At 52.7% G+C, this 23060-nt stretch overlaps 1 protein-coding gene across 1 annotated transcript in view; it reads left to right on the plus strand.

The window, feature by feature from the left end:
• The window catches only part of CACNA1E (calcium voltage-gated channel subunit alpha1 E), a 383585-nt gene that overhangs the window by 313113 nt on the left and 47412 nt on the right, over positions 1–23060 (plus strand). The window contains exons 15-27 of the mRNA XM_070397384.1: positions 917–1029; positions 1389–1520; positions 2003–2075; positions 2888–3005; positions 4954–5021; positions 5734–5831; positions 9929–9985; positions 11127–11780; positions 12173–12477; positions 14662–14818; positions 16174–16303; positions 16884–16943; positions 18006–18112. Of these exons, the coding sequence (XP_070253485.1) occupies positions 917–1029; positions 1389–1520; positions 2003–2075; positions 2888–3005; positions 4954–5021; positions 5734–5831; positions 9929–9985; positions 11127–11780; positions 12173–12477; positions 14662–14818; positions 16174–16303; positions 16884–16943; positions 18006–18112 (2072 nt within the window). The remainder of the gene's footprint in view (positions 1–916; positions 1030–1388; positions 1521–2002; positions 2076–2887; positions 3006–4953; positions 5022–5733; positions 5832–9928; positions 9986–11126; positions 11781–12172; positions 12478–14661; positions 14819–16173; positions 16304–16883; positions 16944–18005; positions 18113–23060) is intronic.

The raw sequence follows: 23060 nt of genomic DNA on the forward strand, positions 1-23060 counted from the left end.
CGTGTCCCCAGTTCACATCGCCCGTTAGCAGCAGTGCTGGGTCCCAAAACTTTGGGTTCCTGATCCACTTCTCTTTCTGCCAAACCTACTTTTTTTTTCTGCCAAATTTTCAGTTACGTGCTAAGGATTTTGCGCACTTGCCAATCTGCATTTTAACGTGGAACATACGTTTCTGGGTACGGGCAGTTTTCAGGCATCCCAGCCAGTGAAAGACCATTATAATCTTGGTTTCTTTATCTACATATTTTCAGAATTGCTGTGAGGATGAATTTATTGGTTATTTCTCCTCATGCGATGTAGAGACTATATAGTGGACAATCACTAGGTGCATAATTAAAACAAAGTTCAGTTTTTAATTTGACATTGCTGCTTCCTACAGCAGTCAGACTCTCTGCACCCAGTAGCAGTAGCACCATCACATTAGGCTGTGTGGGGCCTGAGGGACTGACAGATACTCTACACATGACTAAACCGTTCTTGTGAGCACTAAATTCTAGAACAATGAGAGAATGTGGGCCCTCCCTGAGATTTTTATATTGGAATGCAACCTGTATTACTTCAAGTTTGGTTCCTTGCTTTGAGGACGACTCTTTTGTCTGTCTGCTCAAAGTGTTACAATGTAAGACAGTTACGGCTGTCAATTTTGTGCAGAATTGATCACTTGTAGTTTTCACCAAGGACAACAGCAGTCAGTAAACCAGCCCACAGTCTGCGGGATTAAAGTTAGCAAGGGGGGTGGAGAGCAGAGGGAAGAAGTGGCCTTTGGAAATTGATAGACCTGTTAGAGGCAGGCTGGGTGGGGAGGGGAGAGTTTTAATTTCACCACAGCCCAATGAGTACTGTTGATTGCCGACTACCAGAATGTTCCTCTCCTCTCTTCCTCCTCCTGGTACTGTGGCTGGGTTTGGTTCTTTAGGTCACGGTGGGCAGTATCTTTGAGGTGGTCTGGGCCATCTTCAGACCTGGAACATCTTTTGGAATCAGTGTCTTGCGAGCTCTCCGGCTTCTAAGAATATTTAAAATAACCAAGTAAGTGATCAGAATCTGGACCCTTCCCAACCACCTTGGAGAGTGGAAGCTTCTCTCTGCCTTATTGTATGTCCTCCCATTCCTCATCCCCTTTACCAGATGTTCCCCTTCCATATCTCATCCCCTCACTCCATTCTTCAGCTCCTCCTCCTCCTCCAAAGATCGAACCAGAAGAAACATCTATGATGCCAAGTCCCATGCTACATTCCCAAGGGGAGCCACACTGTGGCTACCATCTCTCCTTCCTACAAGGATTAAAAATTCAGCTCATTCAGAGACCACCAGGCAGATGTCCAGCTGGACTTGGGGATAACGTGGTATGCACTGCTCACCGCTGTCATGTCGTCTGCATTTTGTAGGTACTGGGCATCCCTGCGGAATTTGGTGGTCTCCTTGATGAGTTCCATGAAGTCTATCATCAGTTTGCTCTTCCTCCTCTTCCTCTTCATCGTTGTCTTTGCTCTCCTAGGGATGCAGCTGTTTGGAGGCAGGTAAGCACCAACTAGCTTTCCATCCAACGGAGCCTTAAAACCTCAGCCTCGGAGCGCCGGGGTCACTCATTCAATCACCATGTTCCCATCTTGTTTGCTCCTGTCCATGGCCCAAATCAACCACTGTGCATGTTGTGGAACAGGCGTCTCTGCTTGTAACCTTTTCACATTGTTCAGGGTTCTTGCTTCAGGGACCCTTCCTCTGGAGCTCTCTGAAATGTACAGCCCAGGGCCCTGAACCTCGGGACCTGCCCAAACTCCATCTCAGTACCCACGCCCTTCAAATACACACCCTTCACAGAGCACAGTCCTTCAGCCATAGTCTCTAATACCATCTTTACTAGGGACATGGAGTGGGGGAACGTAGGGAAGAGGGGGACGTGGAGAAAGGGGAAAGAAGTGATGAAAATGGCATAATCTTGGGAAGGGAAACCTTGGTGTGTAAGAATTTTCATTCCATTCTCTCTGGATTTCCTTCTCAGGTTTAACTTTAATGATGGGACTCCTTCGGCAAACTTTGACACTTTCCCTGCAGCCATCATGACTGTATTCCAGGTATGAGGCCAGCTGGCAGGTTCCTGGGCGCATACCGCAAGGTGAAAAGGGTTAGGAGAATCCCACTTGGCCCTCCAGGCCCCTTCCAGGCAGCTGGGTACCTTGCTTGTTGAGGAATCATCACCACAGTAATTCCTAGGATTTCGGTCACTCTGTTTTTACCGATAAGAGAAGAGCCCCCTCATGATGGCTTCATTGGCTTCCTCCCTACATATGAGATCTCAAGTCAAAGACAGTAAAAAAGCTATCACATTTATGGTGTTCTGAAACCGGAAACATCATCTAACACATGTGATCATTTAATGAAGTATGATTAGCCCCCACCAAAATAAATTTGGAATAATGGGGGAAATTAATAATCAGTAATGTCTCAGACCTAAGAAAAATGCTATTTAGCCAAAATCTGAGGCTGAACCAGAATCCAGGTTCCCGGAACTGGTGCCCAGGCAGCTCTTTCCCATAATGGTGCTGTCTCAGGAACTGCCTCTTGGCAGCTCTGGGGACAGGTGGGGAATGACCAGACTGCCTGGACTGAGTGATTCCTATGGGCCTGGCAAAGTGGGGGTGGGGGGAGGGACTCTGTAGTTTGAGAAATAGAATCTTCCCTTTTAATGCTCTTTCTCTATTTTCAATGCCTAAAATTCTCTTCCATAACAGAAGAAAGTTTAGGATTATCCATGGGAGTGACATACTCCACCTCCCTGGCAGGATGGCCAAGCAAGGGGGTCGGTGGAAAAGACTCAGGTCCAGACTTTTCCCCATTTCCTCAACCAGCCCAGGTCTCTGACCTGCCTGTTGTTTGCTTTGTGTAGATCCTGACAGGTGAGGACTGGAATGAGGTGATGTACAATGGGATCCGCTCCCAGGGTGGGGTCAGCTCAGGCATGTGGTCAGCCATCTATTTCATTGTGCTCACCTTATTTGGAAACTGTATCCTTTTTAAAGATGCTCCTCTTTGTGCTGCCTGCCTGCCTAGTCCGGTATTTGAGGAGGGGGAGGGGGAGATGGAAGAAAGTGGTGGGGGGGTTGTGGTAGTGATGGTGAAGGAGGAGGAGGTTGGAGGTGGAGGTGGAGGTGGAGGTGGAGGTGGAGGTGATGGTGATGGTGGTGGTGGTGATGGTGTGGAGGAGGTGGGGAGGAGGGTGGTGATGGTGGTAGAACTGGAGTGGGCAGGGATGGGTGGGTGGGGGGGACATTGCTCTGTATACTAAGAGGAAACCAGACATTGCGCCGTATACTAAGAGAAACAAGGATCCTGATCTTAAGGAATTTGTACGCTAATTGGGTAAAGGGGATAAAAATGAAGAAAAAGAATAGCATCCAAATGAGGCTATTGTGTTGAATGATTGGAGCTACTATGAGCTGGGGAAAGAAGAGAGGGCAGAGATCGTTGTAGGCTGAAACAGTGGGCAGATTATAATACTCATGAGTTAATTTCATGTTACCATAAAACAGAGCCTGCCCCATAGTAAGATCTCTAAAACACTAGCATTATGATTAATGCTACTACAACTAAGCACATCTAACATTGACTGCTTCTGTGCTATTTGTGAGTCTCTGTGTGTACTAAGTGCTTTACTGGCACTAGTTCATCTAATCCTTACTTTGTAAGACATAGGAGAAATAACAAAGATCAAACAATTACTCAACTGTAAAGGGAAAGTAGAAACCAAGTTCATTGCATTCCAAAACCCAGGTCTGGTCACAGGATCTAGATCCAGGAAGATTCGGTTTTAATCCCAGCAACTCTGCATCCAGCTGTGTGGCCTTGAGAAAGGCACTCCATCTTTCTGAGCTTCTAGTTTCCACATGTGAAATTAGAATACCAATGCCTGTCTTCTTTGTTCCTTGTGAATAGTAAATGAGGTAATTTATTTGAATGCACCTGGTAAACTACAAACTTCTACACCATCATTAGCTGTTTTGGGGGAGTGTGACTTGCCTTGAATTGGGGTTGGTAGAGTAAAAACGAGGAGCTGCTGTGATACAGCTGTGGTTCTGCATCTTCTATAATCTCACAGAGAAAAGATCCCCATTTTGGTTTTCTGCCCTGAAAACTGATAAGGGCCAAAGCCAACTCTAGACCAAAGAAGAAAGCTGTGCAATGAGTCACAGAAATGGAAGGCCAGTTTGTCACAGTGGCCTTGTTTTGTGTTTTTTTTGTTGTTTTTTTTTTTTTTTTTTTTTTTTTGGTGTGATTTTTTTTCCTTTTACTCTGAGGGCAGTCAGACCTGGACTTTCTGGAACAGTTCTTTGTCCGAGAACACACGGACCTCAAACACAGTTGGAAATTTGGGACTTGAGAGGTTAGAGTGTAGACTAAAAATGGTTTCCATAATGATCTTGTGAGCTCCGTGACATTTTGCTAAATGAAATACAGAAGCTGTGCAGGACAAGAAGAACAGGAGAAATAAGTTAGCACCCATTACTGAGAGCTGGTCAGTGATGGGATGTGGGTTCTCATTTCTTTTCATCTTTAAGAATCGTTTAGGATGGCTAGTGTAGGTGGGCTTCAGTTTCAGCCTCCCAGAAAGGGGAGATGAGCTCCTACGTTGAGTTCCCTACCCATTTTGTTGTTCATTGACTCTCTGTTTGATATTGCTGTGATAGACATCACAGCTGCTTAAAGGCCTTCTCACTCCATTCATGTATTTCTTTTTCCTGAACAAAGAGATGATATGTGGAAGGAGGAAAGACATATTCTCCTTCTAACAGGGTTGCATAGTATCGCTGTCCTCCCCTCCCACAGTCCCTGCTTAAGTGACTCTTTGCGGTAGATCCTAGTGTCCCCAGCAGGAAAGACGTGGAGATGCCCTCTCAGCCTTGCTTTGAAGCCTCTTGCTTTTCTTACTTGTCCATCCTTAACTCGTCACCCCAGACACGCTACTGAACGTGTTCTTGGCCATCGCTGTGGACAATCTGGCCAACGCCCAGGAGCTGACCAAGGTAAGCATTGCTCTCTGGGGATGCGATGGTTCTAGTGCCATTGGATGCCTTTGGGGTGCTTCCAGGAGCCTGCGTGTCTGGCCCCTCCCGGGAGCTCCTGGACAGGTGGAGAGCCACACGCCCTGAAGGAAGCCTGGTTCACTCTCTTTGAGTTTGGTGAGCCTCAGACCAGGCTGGGTCTCCCGTGAGATAGAGAAAATAATAGCTTAGAACTTGGACCCTCAAGGAGGCCCTTAGCAGGATTGTAACATGAAGAATAAAGAAAACACTCAGTCCTGGGAACACTTAGCTCTGCGGGGAAGAGGGCACGGTGGAAGGCACAGCCTTGGTGCTGCACTTCAGGGCCTCTGCCTGGAAGGGCTTCGTTCCCTCACTTCCAGACAGAACACCTGGCAAGTGTCAGCTCTGGCCTGTGACCTCTACAGCGTGGCCAGCTCCACTGAGGGCTGAGCCATGGCCTTGACTTCCACGGCTCTCCTGGGCAGCCTATGGGGCAGGGAGGAGACCAGAGCTGCGGCCATGCCAGGGCTACGGAGACCCGGCAGCTTGGCCATCTGTGGTCTTTCAGCCAGTCTCACCTCATTCTGCCTTGTTTCACCTCTTCCCTTGCGCTCCTCACCCCTCCTGCTCTCCAGAGCTTCTCAGGAGAGCCCAGGGAGCCACCTCTTCTTCATGGGGGTCCCAGGCACAGCCGTGTCTTCTTTGTGTCTAGGATGAGCAGGAAGAAGAGGAGGCTTTCAACCAGAAGCACGCGCTGCAGAAGGCCAAGGAGGTCAGCCCGATGTCCGCACCCAACATGCCTTCTATCGAGTGAGTCGGCAGTCCTCACCTCACTGTCCCCTGCACTCCATTCAAAACCCATTGGTTATCCCAGGGCACCTGCCCCACGCAAGGAGGTGCCCTGTGAACACAGTAGTGAGCACGACAGTCTCTTCTCGTGGAGCTCTTATTGCAGTGAGCGAGGTCAGATTGATAATAAACACACAGATACTTTTCAATAGTGGTAACTGCTGTAAAACACATGAACAGGGCAGTCGGGCAGAGGAACAGGAGCCAGGTGGAGTACCTTCGGGCAGTCTGGGAGGGGCTCTCAGAAGAGGTGACATTTAAGCAGAGAACTAAATGTGCACAAAGTGTCATGTGACATTTGAGGGCAGAGCATCTCCAGCAGTTGGCCGGTGTGGAGGGAACGAGAAGGGATCGAATGAGACAAGGTCAGCGTGGCGGGCAGGAGCCAGGTCCCGAAGGCCCAGGTGAAGGATTTCAGCTTGTATTCTCGTTGCAGCCCTGGGCACGTTCAAAGTGGAAGGATGGATGGGACATGATTCATACTTTTCAAAGGTCACTCTGCTTTGTGGAGAATGGATTGTAGGGGCCAAGAGGGGAGGCAGGGACACAGAAAGTTGACTCTGAAAGTAGGTGAAAGATAACAGGATCTCAAAGCAGGATGGTGGCAACGGAGAAGGTGGGCGGTCATCCCATTCAGTCTCTGTTTTGGAGGGCGACCCAATAGGGTGAACTGATGCTGGGTTAAATGTGATGGGGTGGATGAATAAGAGGAGAGGAAGCATTTCTCCCAAGTTCTAAGGCGTGAGGCTTCAGCAAGTGGGGAGGTGACGGCTGTGTGTACGATTCTCTGGAGACCGATGGAGAGCCCAGGCTCATTTGGGCCACGTTGAATTTGAGATCCTTACAAGACATCCAAGGCGAGATGTTGAATAGGCATCTGAAGCTTAGGAGAGAAGTCGGGGTTAGCAGTAACGATCTGGGGCGAGCCATTTGCAGTTGGATGGTACTGCAGCAGCCAGTGTGGGTGACCTGACCTGGGAGAGTCCAGATGGAGAAGGGACAAGCTGAGGACAGAGGCCCAGAGCCCACCTGTGCCTGACGGGGAGCTCCCAGGAGGGGGGCGAAGGAACCAGGAAGCATGGTGCCCTGGAGACTAGAGAAGGACACCCTTCAGGAAGGAGGGTGAACAGCGGTGTGAAATACTGTTGAAAGATCACGGGAGATAAGGACAGCAAAGGGACTGGCAACATGAAAGCTGTAAGTGAGCTTTGCAGGAGCAGTTTGAGTGGCCCCTGGGGACTGAGTCCAGCTGAGTGGCCCCTGGGGACTGAGTCCAGAGAATGAATGAGAGGTGACGAAGTAATCAGTGAGGAGACTCTTTTAAGGATCCAACCTGGGCCTGTGGCGGCTGGTAGAGCTGGGGGCAGGGGGCTAGGCCCTGGGTGGGGCTGACTTCCTGTGTGGGGCTGGAGGAGGCTGTTGGAGGAGAGGCCGAGCTGTGACTGCAGAACCATGGCACTCCTGTAGCTGCTAGTTGCCTGAGGACTGTGTGAGTAGCCCTGGGGTATCTAGGGAGAGGGCCGGAGATCCCCAGGGCATGGCATCAGACCCTATCATCGACTCCTTGAAGCTAGTGAGGAAGGAGCCCTTTTTGGCCCTTTTTTGGCCCCTGCTCATGCGCAAGGCTCTCGAATGAGGAGCCTCGCCTGGCAGGGGCATGCCAGGGTTACACGTGGAGCCCTCCCTTCCCTGCATGGCCATCATCTTGCCCTGACGTTTTAAAACCACGAAGGTCTGGCTCTGGGCCCCTCCTCTGTGAGTGGGGAAAAAACTGCCCCCCCACCCCCATCCAAAAACTTATCTCTGGATCTTGAGTGGTTTCTAATCCACCTTCCCTGAACGCATGAGTTTGGGTGAAAAATACACAGGTATCCAAACATGCCGCTGGGTAAGGCAGTTGGTTCCATGAGTTTGAAGCTTAGAAGAGAAGTCAGTGGGTGGTTCTGTTTGCTGAGATGAGGAAGCCTGCGGGGAGAGTGGGTTTGGAGCCCTGAGTTGGGAAGGTGCTCAGCCCAGAGTAGAAACCTACACTTTATGGAACGAAAGAATGAATGAACTGCCAGTAGCAGGGCCTGTAGGTGTTGAGCCGCGTGTGTACCGGGCACAGTGCAGTGGGAGAAAGTGCTGTGACCGCCCAGGACGGGCAGAGCTCCAGACTCCGGACGCGGGACAGGTGTGTGAGGTGGGGGCCACTGGCAGCGCTACGTCCGTCAGGTGTGTGCACGCCCCTCGGGAGTGAAAGCAAGAATGTGGCTGTCCCTGGGGAACAGGGAAAGAGCATGGTGACAAACCAAATGGCCTGGGTGCTGGCTATAGTCCTGCCACTCCTGTGTTCTGTGACCGTGGTGAGATCCTCTAGGATCTCTGATCCCGTTTCCCATTTCTGGAAGAGGAAGAACGCTCACTGGCCTTCCTGGTCCATGGGATAATTGTGGGCTGCGTGTGAGGTCACAGATGCATGGGTTGGAGATACGTGGATGCTTCTCGGTATGATTTGGGGAATGAAGGTACGTTAATGATTCTGATGGGGCAGGAAGTGGATCTTTTCATGTGTGAGAAGTAAAGAGGGGTTTGAAGTGTGTGTCTGATTTGTGTGGGATTCGGCAATTGGGTTTCTCTTTGCCTGGTGCGTGCATGTGCGTGCGTGCACTTGAGTGTGTTCAGGCATGCTTACGCAAGAGAGGGGATTCTTCGTGCACTTACACTCTTACACGTGTCTCTGCCTCCAGTATTTGAATATGTGAGAATGTGCAGTTAGATGCTAGAATGTGCTTTTCGTGGTGGGTTTGCATGAGGCCTGTGTAAAGTGTGGGCCCTTATTTCTATCTGCCACCCATGCCCTCGGCACCGCCGCCCCACGTGTGCCTCCTCGCATCGCAGCTGGCAAAGCCGAGGGGTGCATTCAGTTGGGGAGCTCGCCGGTGCCTGCACAGTGATGACTGCGTCCATCCCGTGGGTGCGCATGTGCGTCTCTCCTCTGCCAGGCACCGAGGGAGGCTCAGCCCAGCTGCCCGCTCCCCAGCCCCACGGAGGAGCAGCCTCTTCAGCAGACACAGGGGTGGCCGTGGGGCGGGGCTAGTTTGTCCAGCATGTTCTCCATGTGTGGGTGTCACTTTTATCAGGACAGGAGCAGCATTTGCCAACCTCCAGGTCCAGGCAGGGTCCGTTGGGCCAGACTGGGCCTGTCGGCCAGGCTCTCGCCACAGGTATCCCAGATGTGCTTCCTCCACTGAGCGTTGAGCTGAGCTGGCGGTCTCATTTTCCCAGGAGTCCTGTCTGCCCTGGAGGGGGGTGTCCACACCCGGCCTCTCTGACCTTCCATTGCCCGATTGAAAGGGCACAGCAAGTGTGTGTGTGTGTGTGTGTGTGTGTGTGTGTGTGTAGAAGAGAGTTTTCCCTGTGCAAGGCCAAGAAGGTTAATACTGGGCTTTACCCAGCTAAACAGACCAAACCTTCAAGGCCTCTGGCCAGGGCCACTGCGTTGCATAAATGCGGGGTCACCACTCGCATCCTAGAGGATGTGGATGTCGGCCATGGAGGGGTGGGCCTGCCTTCGGCCATGGGCTATTTCTGTGGCCTCGATGGTGTGCGTGGCAGAGCCCTTGCTCACTGCACGTTTTGAGGGATTGGAGTGATGAGTGGGGCTCACACCCATGTGACTGTGCTGGGCTCATCTAGAAATGACGGGGGAAATAGAGCTCTTCATCCAGAGATCTGTCTCCGTAATAGGTCTCTGAAGGATCTTTAGGTTGTGGTGTGAGTGCCAGTGGGCGTGACGGTTGAGCATCTGAAGCAGTCTGCTCCGTGAAATGGAAATGGATCCTTTGCGTCCGTTCGTACGCTTCAAAAACCCAGATCACGTGTTTGCACGTAGCAAAGAATCAATTCACTCCCTCGGAGAGTGCGTGGTTGGGCGTGTGCAGAGGGCAGCGGGCGTGCGGAGAGCGTGTGGGCGCACTGGGGACCATACCTCTCCCTGGAAACCCGCTGGTGGCTGTGGGGCGTGTGGTTGCTCTAGAGGTCGGGGTGAACTGAACCTGTTCGTTTTTCTTCCCCAGAAGAGACAGAAGGAGAAGACACCACATGTCGATGTGGGAGCCACGCAGCAGCCACCTGTATGTGTGGACCGGTTTGCGTGTTTGTGAGTGGTCATGTGCGGGTGCGGGGACACCGTGTCTTTGTCCTTGCCGTGGACAAAGTGGCGCCGGGTGTGCACGTCAGTGGTGTGTGCGTGTGTGTTCCATGCACATGGTTTGTGGACATGCCCCGCTGCCCCTTTCGACACGTGCTTGTCTCTGTGTGTCTCAGGTCTGTGCCCCTGCGCGTTGTTTGCTCTGTGTGTGGCCTGTGAGTGGGCCTGTGCTGGCGTGGCTGTACCTTTCACATAGGCAGTTGTGTGCAGCCACACAGGGGCCTCAGTGAGGGCGTGTGTGGGCACCTGCGAGTGCCCCCTTAACAGTGTGTAGCTGTGCACGCACAGGCACGTGTGGGGAAGGCGTAGGTGGCTACCCTTCCGCTGTGTGGGCCCCGTGTGCTCGCCTGTGTGTCATGTTGGTGCGTTCTCACTGCCACATGTATGCTCCTCTCGGCCCGGAGCCGGAATGCTCCACAGCCATTCTGAGGGTGAGCTGCTGGTGGTCTTTGCACACACAGTCCTCCGAGGTTTGGAAGAGACCCCAACACTCTGCTTTGGCGAGGGTGACGCCAAGACATTATGTAACATAGGTCTGCTCATCCCCGTGGTCACCCTTCGATGGACTCTGACCTCGGCACTGCTCTGCCCTGGCAACCCCAGGCTTATCTGAGGGAGAGGAGAGGGGAGCAGGTGGAAGGGGGTCTCTGGCCTGGAACGAGGGGCCAGTGGCGGGCACAGAATAGGAGAGGGTTGATGCCCTGAAAGCAAATTGGAGCAGGGAGTGCAGACCTAGTCGCCTTTGTACTTCGGCCCTGCAGGCCCCGGGGACGGGGAACTGGGTCCTGGGCTGACCCCACCCCCACCCACTCCCCCAACTACTGCAGAGCAGGGAAACCAAGTGGGAAGCCCATGAGCCGGGAGGCTGTGGCCCAACCACCGTTGCTGCGTGGCCCCCTCTGCTCCTTGCGTCTCTCTGTGCTTCCCGTCTGCAGGTCCTGGGCTCTCCCGTGTGCCCCTCGCACCGTGTGTCCTGCCCTTTCCCCATGGCCGCTGAGGGCTTCCCTCTTTGGCCTGCAGCCGTCGGGTTCTGACCGCGGCCTTCCCCCTCTCCCCTTCGCCAGGCGGGAGCGGAGGCGCCGCCACCACATGTCGGTGTGGGAGCAGCGCACCAGCCAGCTGAGGCGGCACATGCAGATGTCCAGCCAGGAGGCCCTCAACAAGGAGGAGGCCCCGCCCATGAACCCGCTCAACCCCCTCAACCCACTGAGCCCCCTCAACCCACTCAACGCCCACCCCAGCCTCTACCGGAGATCCCGGCCCCTGGAGGGGCTGACCCTGGGCCTGGGCCTGGAGAAGTGTGAGGAGGAGCGCATCAGCCGCGGGGGGTCCCTCAAGGGGGACGGAGGGGACCTCTCCAGTGCCCTGGACCACCAGAGGAGCCCCTTGCCGCTGGGCAAACGGGAGCCGCCGTGGCTGGCCAGGCCCTGCCATGGGAACTGTGACCCGACCCAGCAGGAGGCTGTGGGAGGGGAGGCGGTGGTGACCTTTGAGGACCGGGCCAGGCACAGGCAGAGCCAGCGGCGCAGCCGGCACCGCCGAGTCAGGACAGAAGGCAAGGAGCCCTCCTCCGCCTCCCAGAGCCGGTCGGCCAGCCAGGAGCGGGGCCTGGATGACGGCGCGCCCACCGAGGGGGAGAAGGACCGCGAGCCCAGGGGCGGCCATGGTGGCAAGGAGCCCACGATCCAGGAAGAAGAGAGAGCCCAGGACTTGAGGAGGTAACAAGTCCCAGGAGCACCTGGAGGCACGTAGCATGGCTGGTGTTGGGGACTTTTCAGTATAAGCCTCTGAGCCTCATTTTGTCCAGTGGGGGTGGTGCTAGTGCACCTGGTACAGGGTATGTGCAACTCTGACGGGCAGTGGGCTCTGGTCCCCTGAAAACCAGCCTCTGTTCCAGGGTACCTCCCATCAGGAGTGGGTCATGGAAGGGTGGATGGAAATGAGGCGGTGGCAGGACCCCTGGGTCTTAGCTCCTTTCTGCCTGTCGGGTGGGAGGCAGCAGAGGCCCCATGCTCCCCAACAGGGCTCCCCGGGCTCCCCTCACCTCTCCCCACTTTGAAACAGCATCTTCAGATCTGAGCCCCAACTGTGTCCTCCTCTGTCTTGACAGGACCAACAGTCTGATGGTGCCCCGAGGCTCTGGGCTGGCAGGAGCCCTCGATGAGGCTGACACCCCCCTCGTCCCGCCGAACACAGAACTGGAAGTGGGGAAGGCGCTGCCGGAGCAGGAGCCTGAGGGCAGCAGCGAGCAAGCCCTGCTGGGGGACGTGCAGCTGAACGTGGGCCGGGTCAGCCAGAGCGAGCCCGACCTCTCCTGCGTCACGGCCAACACGGACAAGGCCGCCACCGAGAGCACCAGCGTCACTGTCGCCATCCCCGACGTGGACCCCCTGGTGGACTCGACCGTGGTGCACAGTGAGGACACAGTCCTGTCCCCGTCACCCCTGCCACCTGGTCTGGGGGGGAGCTGTTGGGGGGAGTCGTGGCTCCAGAGTTACCCCAGGAAAGCTGCGTGGAAAACCCCACCAGCAGGATAAAATCATTCTTCAACAAGTGAAAAACAGGACAGTTTTCACCCGATGTGCAGGAAAAATAAGTTAGAATTTTCTCAATCTTAACTTTAGGCCAAAAGATGTCCATAAGCCCTGTGACCACCCTAGAGTCTTTGGAAAGATCACGTGTGAGTCTGGACCCAGATCTAGATTCAGCTCTTTGACTTGTATCAACATTTGATGGGCGTTTCCGGGACTTCCAAGGTGCTCTGCCACCTGGACAAATAGGGGGCCTCGGATGGGGCAGAGGTGGCAGGAAGGCTCGGTGGCCTGGCTCAGCCTAGCGCGTGGCCTCCAGAATGCCTCTGTCTCGCTTCAGGCCTGTTTGTCACCTATGAAGTGAGACCACTGGTGATTCTGAGGCCTCTGTACTAACATTTTATGAATCTATTACTCTTATCTACTGTTTTTCTCCTCCAAGGTTTTAGTCACTTTCTCTCCAGTTCTCTAGGAGCCCTTCAAAGGAAACAGGGCAAGAAAGCACTAAACCGGCACCCTATCCCATCCCATCCCCAGCCTGCCCTAACTCCTCCATTTCCTGCCCTAACCCCAACCCCATTCCAGACCTAATCCCATGGTCACTGAATTGTGACCACAGGATTCCACCCTTGCTTTTGTCCCTCCCCGACTTGCTCCACCATTTCCTCTCTTGATAGGACAGTCTGGCATTTCTTGCTTACCCTGTTACATCTCTATCCCTTCAACCTTCTCTACATGGACAGTGTCAGTGCTGCTTGGGCAGGTGACATCTCCCAGGCCCGGGACTCCTGGGCTCACCCAGTTCATGTCTCAGGATCTCAGACTCCCAACCTCTTTTGGGGTCTGTTTAATTTTATGCTCCAATAAATAAGTATGTAGGCCTCTCTTCTATGAGAATCAGTAAGAAAGTTGGACCCTCTCTTTGTTCCCATTCTGGCTCCAGTCCCTGGCCTTGGTGATAGGTAAGAGCATGTTATCAGAGGGCTTTTGGATAGTTTGGATGACTTATTTCATAGAAGGTCCCAGAAGGGGCGGACCCTCAGAGCTTTGATGCTCACATAAGGTTCCAGGGTAGAGTCACCCACTGAAGGGACTGATGGGGGAGATTGGCAGGACCCCCTCGGCCTACTTGATAGCCTTGACCTCTCTGCCCCTAACCCCACTGTGACTCGAGTATAAAACAGGAAGTAGTGGTCCCAAGAGCTCCACTCAGTCCTGGTCCCTTCATCCTCTCTATCCTGAATGTAGTCTTGCACCCATATTCGCATGAATATTGCATTCTCATCTATGCATTAATTATGACTGGAAAAAGCACAGCCAAGAAGGCAGCTACAAACAGAGGAATGGTTTCTAAAAATCTTCCATTGCAGTGTGATTTCATTGAAAGGATATAGGATTTTAGACCGGAACCCATATTGGCTGTAGGACCTGAAGATAGGTACTTGACTTCCCTCAACTTCACTTTTCCCATCTGTATAATGGGAACAATAATGCATGCCACTCAGCAGCTATTGATGTGAAAATTCAATAAGTGAATAAATACAAGGAATCCAGATTTTAGATAAACTTTGTAAACTTTACAACATAAACCAGGGGTCCTCAAACTTTTTAAACAGGGGGCCAGTTCACTGTCCCTCAGACCGTTGGAGGGCCGGACTATAGTTTAAAAAAAAACTATGAACAAATTCCTATGCACACTGCACATATCTTATTTTGAAGTAAAAAAACAAAATGGGAACAAATACAATATTTGTATTTGCATGTGGCCCTCGGGCCGTAGTTTGAGGACCTCTGACGTAAACCAACCTTCCGTTACCCAGGGAAATGTGGTAAGAATGAATGATTTATATGGCAAAGGCTATACCACATAAAATTAGGGTAAAGCTAGGAGGAGAGCAAGCGCTGGACTCGGTGTAACTAACAAACACCGCACGTGGGCAGGGCACCTCCCTCGGCACCTTTCCGGGGCCCCTTCCCAGCCCCTCCATCCCATCCCCGGTGGATCACCAAGGGCTCCATTCTCGCACGTGACAAGGTTTCTGAAGACATCCACATGTTCCTCTTGCAGTCAGCAACAAGACTGATGGCGAAGCCAGTCCCTTGAAGGAGGCAGAGATCAAAGAGGAGGAGGAGGAAGAGGAGAAGAAGCAGAAGAAGGAGAAGCGTCAGACGGGCAAAGCCATGGTGCCCCACAGCTCCATGTTTATCTTCAGCACCACCAACCCGTAAGTCCCTCCCATCTCCCCCGTCCATCCAGGTGAACAGGCAGAGTTTGGGCCAGGGCAGGGCAATAGGGAGATGGAGGGATGAGGGCCCAGTCCTCTTCCTGGTCCTTCCCAGTGGGGTACGGCCCGACACGTGCAGCATCCAGGGTGCTCACGGGTGGAGATGGGTCATGGAACCGAACATCCTCTGAATTCTGTGCCCATAGTCTAGAGCAGTGATGGCGAACCTTTTGAGCTCAGCATGTCAGCATTTTGAAAAACCCTAACTTAACTCTAGTGCCGTGTCACATAGAAATTTCTTGATCTTTGCAACCATAGTAAAACAAAGATTTATATTTTTGATATTTATTTTATATATTTAAATGCCATTTAACAAAGAAAAATCAACCAAAAAAATGAGTTCGCGTGTCACCTCTGACACGCGTGTCATAGGTTCGCCATCACTGGTCTAGAGAGTAATTTAAGACAGGAAAGCATGGCAAATGTCATGAAAAAAGGACACTCACCTTTTCTTCGGTCAGTGGAGGGTAGGGAGGAGGAAGTCTACTTGGGATGTGTTACCAAATGGCCCATAGCTGAGATGATGGTGCCTGTAATGATTGGGTCACCCATTGGCAGTTACAGTATTGATCCCACTGCTTAATCCCGAATCCCTGTGGATTTTGAAGTGGGTGTGTTTAGGGGCATGAGGTGGGGTTGGCAGAGAAAAGTCTGGAAGGTTGGACTCAGGAAAAATGGGATTTTGAAAGGGAAGCTTTCTTCTGCCCTTTACCTGAGCAAGGTATACCTGTAGGCCAGCTTCTGAGGCCAAGAAGACAAGACAAGCAGGCTTCCCGTGGCCACGTGGGCAGGGTCCCGGCAGGGGTCAGGGAAGACAGGAACCTGGGCTAAGGACTGTCAGGCCACCCGGGGCCAGAATGCAGTCCATGGGATATAGCCTCTCTAATCAGAATGCCTGGAACTCATGAAAACCTGTTGCTACTTTCATCCAGAAGCTTAGAATCAAGGTCTATTTTTATGTTCCTTGGTTCTTCTGATCTGCTTGCTCTGCCCCAGTTTCTATACATTGAGATACAGTGGAGGGCACCCCAAGTGTGTGTCTTCTGATGCTGGCTGCGCCCCACGGCTCAGACGTGCTTGCAGATAATGCGTCTTGGCTTGTGTACAGCAGCCTCCAGCCAATCTGATTACCTTTCCCCTCTGGGGCTTTAAATCAAGGGTGGTGCCTGAGAAATTAAATTGCTCTTCCCAAGGCTTCCTCTGGCCAGGCCCTGGCTGTCTGGAAGAGGCCGTTGTGCCTGTGTGCGGGGGTGGGGACGGAGGGAGGCGGCGGCTCAAGGCTCATCCACCCGCAGGATCCGCAGGGCCTGTCACTACATCGTGAACTTGCGCTACTTTGAGATGTGCATTCTCCTGGTGATCGCGGCCAGCAGCATCGCCCTGGCGGCCGAGGACCCGGTCCTGACCAACTCGGAGCGCAACAGAGTGGGTGCACGGGGCCCTTCGCCAACCTCCCCAGAGCCCTGGTACCTGCCCCATCCCAGCATCAGAGGTGGCCTGAGGAAGGTTCCTGGGGAATGAGGAAGGAGTGAGGCCCGCTGGAGCCCACAGGGCTGTGAAGGATGTCCCTGCAGCCACCCGTGGGCTTGGATGTGGAGTCTGGCATAGGACATGGGGGTGAAGTTGAGGAGCACAGCCTGGGGTTCCAAGGGTGGATGTCAGGAGGTAGGAGGGAGGCAGGGAGGATGGGAACTGACAAGGATTTCAGATCCTGAGCCAGAATTGGGGGGAAGGTTTTCGGGGCAGTTGAGACCCAAGAAGATTAGTTCTGGCCACAGGGAAGGAAGGGCCTAGGACTGGCCCCCACGTCATGTGGCTCCAACCGGACCCACGGCTCCTCCTTTCTCTTCACCCAGCTAGTGGTTGCAATTCCAAGCTTCTGTTCTGCGGTGGAAATGAGTGGGCGTTGGGTGGGCGGGCAGGGATGTCTCCGTGGGCAGGCGGGAGTGTGTGTGGCTGGGTGGCCACGCATAACCTCCTCCCCTGCGCGGTATGTGTCTTCCAGGTCCTGCGGTATTTTGACTATGTTTTCACTGGCGTGTTCACCTTTGAGATGGTTATAAAGGTAAGAGTCTCTAGAGCAGCGGTTCTCAACCTGTGGGTCGCAACCCCTTTGGGGGTCGAGCTTCCCTTTCACAGGGGTCGCCTAAGACCATCGGAAAACATATATAATTACATATTGTTTTTGTGATGAATCACTATGCTTTAATTATGTTCAATTTGTAGCAATGAAAATACATCCTGCATATCAGATATTTACATGACAATTCATAACAGTAGCAAAATGACAGTTATGAAGTAGCAACGAAAATAATTTTATGGTTGGGGGTCACCACAACATGAGGAACTGTTTTAAAGGGTCGCGGCATTAGGAAGGTTGAGAACCACTGCTCTAGAGGAAACCTGGTGGGGTTGGAATAGGTCACCTGTTTGCTCCTCTAGCTTAGTGACCTTCCCCAATGCTGTCACCTACTGGCCAGTGACAGAACCTTAGTACAGGTCTCTGCAAACCCCTCCTCTGGCCCCAGGATCCTGATGAAGCCCCTCCTGGCAGGATGTGACTGAGGAGGGCTGTTCAGGGGGGGCAGCCCTGTGGGTGTGGCCGGAGGGGGAGCCAGGCCCACTCCCAGGAGGCAGTGGGAGTGCAGACACTGGGGAACAGCAGTCGCCTCCCCAGCGCTCACTGGCTTGAGCCTGGGCATGTGCCAAGGCAAAGGGTTAGGTAGGGTCGAGTTTTCCTGGATTCTGTTTAGTCCCAGCTGCACTCACTGCCTCTGGTCTGTTCCCCATCACCCTGGCACCCACATTTCTCTCGTTCCCAGCCTCACCCATCTGGGATTTTCCCCATCTGTGTGTATGTGTGGCAGTGCCCAGTGGGGGAGCCATAAGGAAAGGAGGGACGTGTCAGGGCTCTGTGCCAGCTGAGGGGCCTAGTTGAGCCCTGGTGGCTATGAGACGGGACCTCAGGCTTCAGTTACATGAAGAGAGCCAGTCCTCTGCTCTCAGGCCCCATGTGGGGTTGGCTGTAGGGGCGATGGCAGTGGAGGCATTGCCTGGGGAGCCCAGAGCTCAGGGCACACATTGCCTGCCCCTCCGCCTCATCAGCGGCTGTTCACTTCTCCTGCAGATGATCGACCAGGGCTTGATTCTGCAGGACGGGTCCTACTTCCGAGACCTGTGGAACATTCTGGACTTCGTGGTGGTGGTTGGTGCGCTGGTGGCCTTTGCTTTGGCGTAAGTAACTCTCTCTCCTGTTGGATTACCTTCCCTCCCTCCCTCCTGAGACCCTGGCCCAGGGGAGGCCATCTCCAGGGACAGCCTGAGAAATGGTTCTTGCAGAGTGGTGCCCGGAATGCTGCCCTGGGGCCCTGCAGAGCCCCTGAGCGCCCTGAGTGCCAGGGCTGGTGGAGGAGGAGCAGGGAAAGTCACTAGGGAGCAGTCCAAGGCCTGATGCTCCTTTCCTGGAGATAATTAAACGTGGGCAGGGGCTCATCTGTGTGGGCGGTGCCTCCATGGGCTCAGGGAGGGAGCCCAGCATGGCTGCTGGACCCTTCCATTGCTCGATTCTCTTGAACAAAGAGGCAGTTCTGGGAGATTTCCTCAGCTGGGACCTTTCATCTCTCCCTGCGGCACCCCCATCTCCAGACTCAGCTGCCTGGTAGGGAAGTCATGTGGCCACTGTGCCAGGTTGAGTTTGTGAGCCTTTTGGGCTCCTGCACAGAGCTGCGGTGCTGCCTGGCCCTCGGGTGTCGGGTCCTCAGTGTTCAGTGAAAGGCTTTGGACAGTCAGGGGGCGGGGACAGCGCCTCAGGAGGGGACACAGGAGAGGACAGGACCCTGTGTGTGACTCTATGCTCCACCCCAGGCCCTCACTCTTCATTCCCGTTGCTCTACATGCTGCTTGCCTAGCTCAAGTCAGGTTGCCAGGTGAGCTGTCCTGCGCTGGATGCTAAATCGTAAACTCGCCGCTTATAATGGCTTGTCAGCGCAAATAGTTTAAAAGAAAAGTAGCGATTCTGCTCCCACCTCCCCCTCCCCCGACTTGAGCCTGGGCATCAGTCAGTCTCACGCAGGCTCTGTGGCAGCTGGTGCCAGAGCTTCCCGTTGCTGTGTGCCATCGTCGCAGGGCACGAGGGGAGGTCAGGACTTCCTGCCACGCAGGGGAGCTGGATCGCAGCCGCATCTGGCCTTTCCTTCCTCAGTCCTGGGCTGGGAAGGCGCATGAGTCAGTCTGCCTCTTGATGCCAGCAGGATCCGGAATTCCCACACTGGCTTTTATTACATTCTTCTCACTGAAGTATGTCACTCTCCTGACACCGACACGGGGCCCGAAGATGGATAAGGTCTGTGGAAGGCACGCAGAGCTCGCCGCAGCGGCAGAGCTGGTTCTGTCATTGTTCAATGACTTACACAGGCTCAGGCGATTTTAGATTTGGAAGGGGAGATCCTTGAGGAGCCCCAGGATCTGGTACTCGGGTGCTGGTGTGGCTTTGGGAGCTTGTGTTTGGGAAGGCGTGAAGGGGGGCACCTGGGAAAGGAATAACCATTTAGAACTGAAATTAGAGTCGATGCTCAGGGTCAGCAGAGCCTAGGAACATTAGAACCATCATCTCACCTGACACCTGGCTGCATCCAAGGCAGTCCCCCTCAAACCTCAAGCTTTGCCTTTTTGGCTTCTTTCTTGGCAGCACCCCAAGAAAGAACTGAAGGGGGGGGTCTCCCAAAGGAAGCTCTGAGTACACATTAATCTTGTAGATGGGACAAAAGAGTGGACAGAGTTCTGCTTCATGCAAAGAAGACCCATTTACCACTGAGCGAGACAGGTCGTCCAGCTCCATTGTTCTGGGGAAGCAAATGAAGGATTAAAATTAAATTTAGCCTTCAGGTAGCCCATTAACTGGACTTAGGCTGCCGGCTGAGCTGGAATTGGAAATTTCCAGCAGTGAGCGGAGAGGAAGATGCTGTTCCGCGAGACTCCAACTTGAAGAGTCCCCTCGAGAGAGACTTTACCTGACTTTGCGCCAGGCAGGGACACCACAGATGATTAATGCCCATGGACTCTTGGGATGCCCAGGGCTATATTATACTCTGGCTGCCTTGGGAGGGTGTAGGGAGGGACAAAGTGAGAGCCACATGGAGCGAGTGCCTGAAAGACACAAGTTCCCAGTCTACCTGCTCTTGGCATTGAGTCCCAGTATGCATGTGTCCTCCGTGACATGTGCTGTTGGAGGACCCTCTGTGGAAAGTGGGCTTGGAGACCGCCATCGTATGGAGGCCATGGATGTGAATGCCCATTTTCTCTTGATTAACAAGCCCAGATTTGGGAGATGGTTGGTCGTAAATGGCATCTCAGCAGTGAACAGATAGAAAGATGTTGTTTTGAGAGACCCAGAACCAAGCAGAATGAAATGGACCCATCAGGGAGCACGGCCCCATCCATGTGGTAACCGACAATATGGATACCGAGACCCAGATGTTAGCTCCCCCGCACAGAACCTTCCCAGCCATGGGAGAGCCAGGTCCTGCGGGATTAGGAAAAACCACTCACACTGTCCTCACATTTGAAAGGAGTTTTAGAATAATTCAGGTCAGAGGAGGTCATGAGGGGAAGTGTCAGCTCTGATCATGTGACCCGCCAGCCATCTGCTTAATCCACACTGGCAGAGGCACAGCCTAGCATTATGAATTAGTCTCCAGCTGGTATGTGTGAGGGGGTGTATCTGGCTGGACTTCAGCCAGTACCTAGACCTTCTTAGAAAGATCAGCCGATGAGAGGGTTTGGGGTGTTTAGAATGTGAAGACTAAGAGCCAAGACATCAGGTCACTAGATTGACCAGACTGAATAACAAAATTGCTAGGAGACGGTCCGCCGCTCTGCTGTCTCCTGCCGCGGCTCCGAGCTTGGACTAAAGTGCCTTCCAGTGAGAGTATGGTGCTGTGTTTGCCAAGGAGAAATGTGCAAAGGCCAACATGAGTGTGTTCAGGGAGCTTGTTGAGGTCCACATGCAAGAAGGAAAGAATTCTGCGCTAACCAATTAGCATAGAGCCAGTGCTCTGGTCCCAGAGCAAAGAAAGAAGCAGAGGATGTAGAGCTCATGGGTGACCCCTAAATGCTGAGGGATGGGTCAGGAAGAAGAGGGACGCTCCCACTTGGCCACAGCTATGCAGTGACGAGGTCAAAGTGCTGGCCTTGGAGCTCCCTCTCCAGAGACGAGCGCTGCCAGTGCAGAGGTGAGAGCTGCCTCCTCGTTTCCATGGGGCTTGGAGTTTAGAGCGCTTTCACCTCTGTAGATCATTTGTCCCGGACAGGCCTGCTTTACACTTGAGAAATGGATCGCCTGAGGTTCGACTATTTGACTTATGCATAGCAAAACCAGTTCTTAAACAATTGGTTTTTAAATTTTATTTCAAGTTCAGGGCTTTCTCCACGACATGACGCTCCCCTCTGTCTCAGATATTCTAGTTAGTTCCAAGCCATTACCCCTGTCAGCTCCAAGCAGTGGCTTGGTGTGGCTCTGTCCTCGGCCTCCAGCTGCTTCTGCCTCTGCCCGGAGATGGACAAGGTCTGTGTGCCTGGTGGAGAAGGCATCTCTGACCTTGTCCATCTTGCTTTTCTGTCTGTACCTGGTTCTTCCATGAGCCCTCATCGGCACTGGACTGATGAAGGATGCTAGAGCAGACAGCTCAATGTTTGAGCTCGGGAACCGCTGGTTCCTTGGCTGTTTCCTTCTTTGGCTAAAAGCCTCCAGTGGTTTCCGCGTGGAAAGGCATTGTGACATCAGAAATAAAAACATAAGATTGAGAGTCAGGTAGCCTTAGGTCTCTGAATCTCGGCCCACTTCACGGTTAGCTGCCTTCACTCTCTGGACATCCACTTGCTCATCTGTACGTGGAAATTGAAAATAACTGTTTTTTGATCTTGTGAGAATTAAATAAGGTGAAATGCATTCAGTGTTCAATATGGTGCCGAGCATTTAGAAAGTGGGTAATCTATGGTAGTTATTTTGCCTATCAAATAATAGCCCAGACACTTTTTAAAGCAAGGCTCAGGGCTCCTTCCAGCACGGCCCCTGCCCTCGCTTTCCCCTCAGCAAACCTGTCTATTCCTAATGCAAGACATGCCCTCAGACCCCCTGCTGTTCTGTCCTGGATTTGGGAGGCGGGGGGGGGGGGGGGGGGAGACGGGACGGAGGGCCATGCCACCTAAGGAGGGAAGGCTCTCCAGGACGCACACCCCCACTCTGTCCCCCATGCAAGGAGACTTGGGTTCTAGCAGAAATCCACTTGAGAACATGTTCTTCGAGGACAGGGGACTGGAAGCTGAAGGGCAAGATTGCAGTGAGTGATGAGTGATTACGCGTGAAGGATCTGGAGGGCCACTTGGCAACTGAGCTAGAAAAGTCTCATCTTTTACTGATGAGACATAAGAGAAACATGGCGTTATTTTCTGGAGAGCTGCCGGGAGCTTACCAAGTAAGTGGGAAGTAAATGGAAGATTGTGTGGCCCAATTAAGTCCCAATTAAAGTGGGACCAGGGTATCCTAGCCTGTGAAATTATCCTCAGACTTTACCATTAGAGTCCATTTTTAAACCTGGTAAAATTTCACTCATTAGCTAGGCAGTGTAAAAAAATAATAATAAATCTGATTATATATTTAATAGCAACAACTAGCAAAGGATTATGGGATGGTTATATTTAAATGATGTATAAGGAAAAAGCACATCGCTGAAACCGGTTTGGCTCAGTGGATAGAGCGTCGGCCTGCGGACTGAAGGGTCCCAGGTTTGATTCCGGTCAAGGGCGTGTACCTGGGTTGCGGGCACATCCCCAGTGGGAGATGTGCAGGAGGCAGCTGATCGATGTTTCTAACTCTTTATCTCTCTCCCTTCCTCTCTGTAAAAAATCAATAAAATATATTTTTAAAAAAAAAGCACATGAATTAAAGTGCCTCAAAGTGCTGGAAGAGATTGTGCTGCTAGTTTGATAAGACCTCTCCTGTGCGGTCTTGCCGACTTGGACATCAGCTGGATAGCTCTTACATGCGTGGGTTTGGGGAAGGTCCTTTAGCCTAGCCCCATGGTCGGCAAACTCATTAGTCAACAGAGCCAAATATCAACAGTACAATATTGAAATTTCTTTTGAGAACCAGATTTTTTAAACTTAAACAATATAGGTAGGTACA

Source organism: Myotis yumanensis, unplaced genomic scaffold (assembly GCF_028538775.1).
Source record: "Myotis yumanensis isolate MYYU_CA2020_CCGP unplaced genomic scaffold, mMyoYum1.0.hap1 SCAF_17, whole genome shotgun sequence".
NCBI classification, from domain to species: Eukaryota; Metazoa; Chordata; class Mammalia; order Chiroptera; family Vespertilionidae; genus Myotis; species Myotis yumanensis.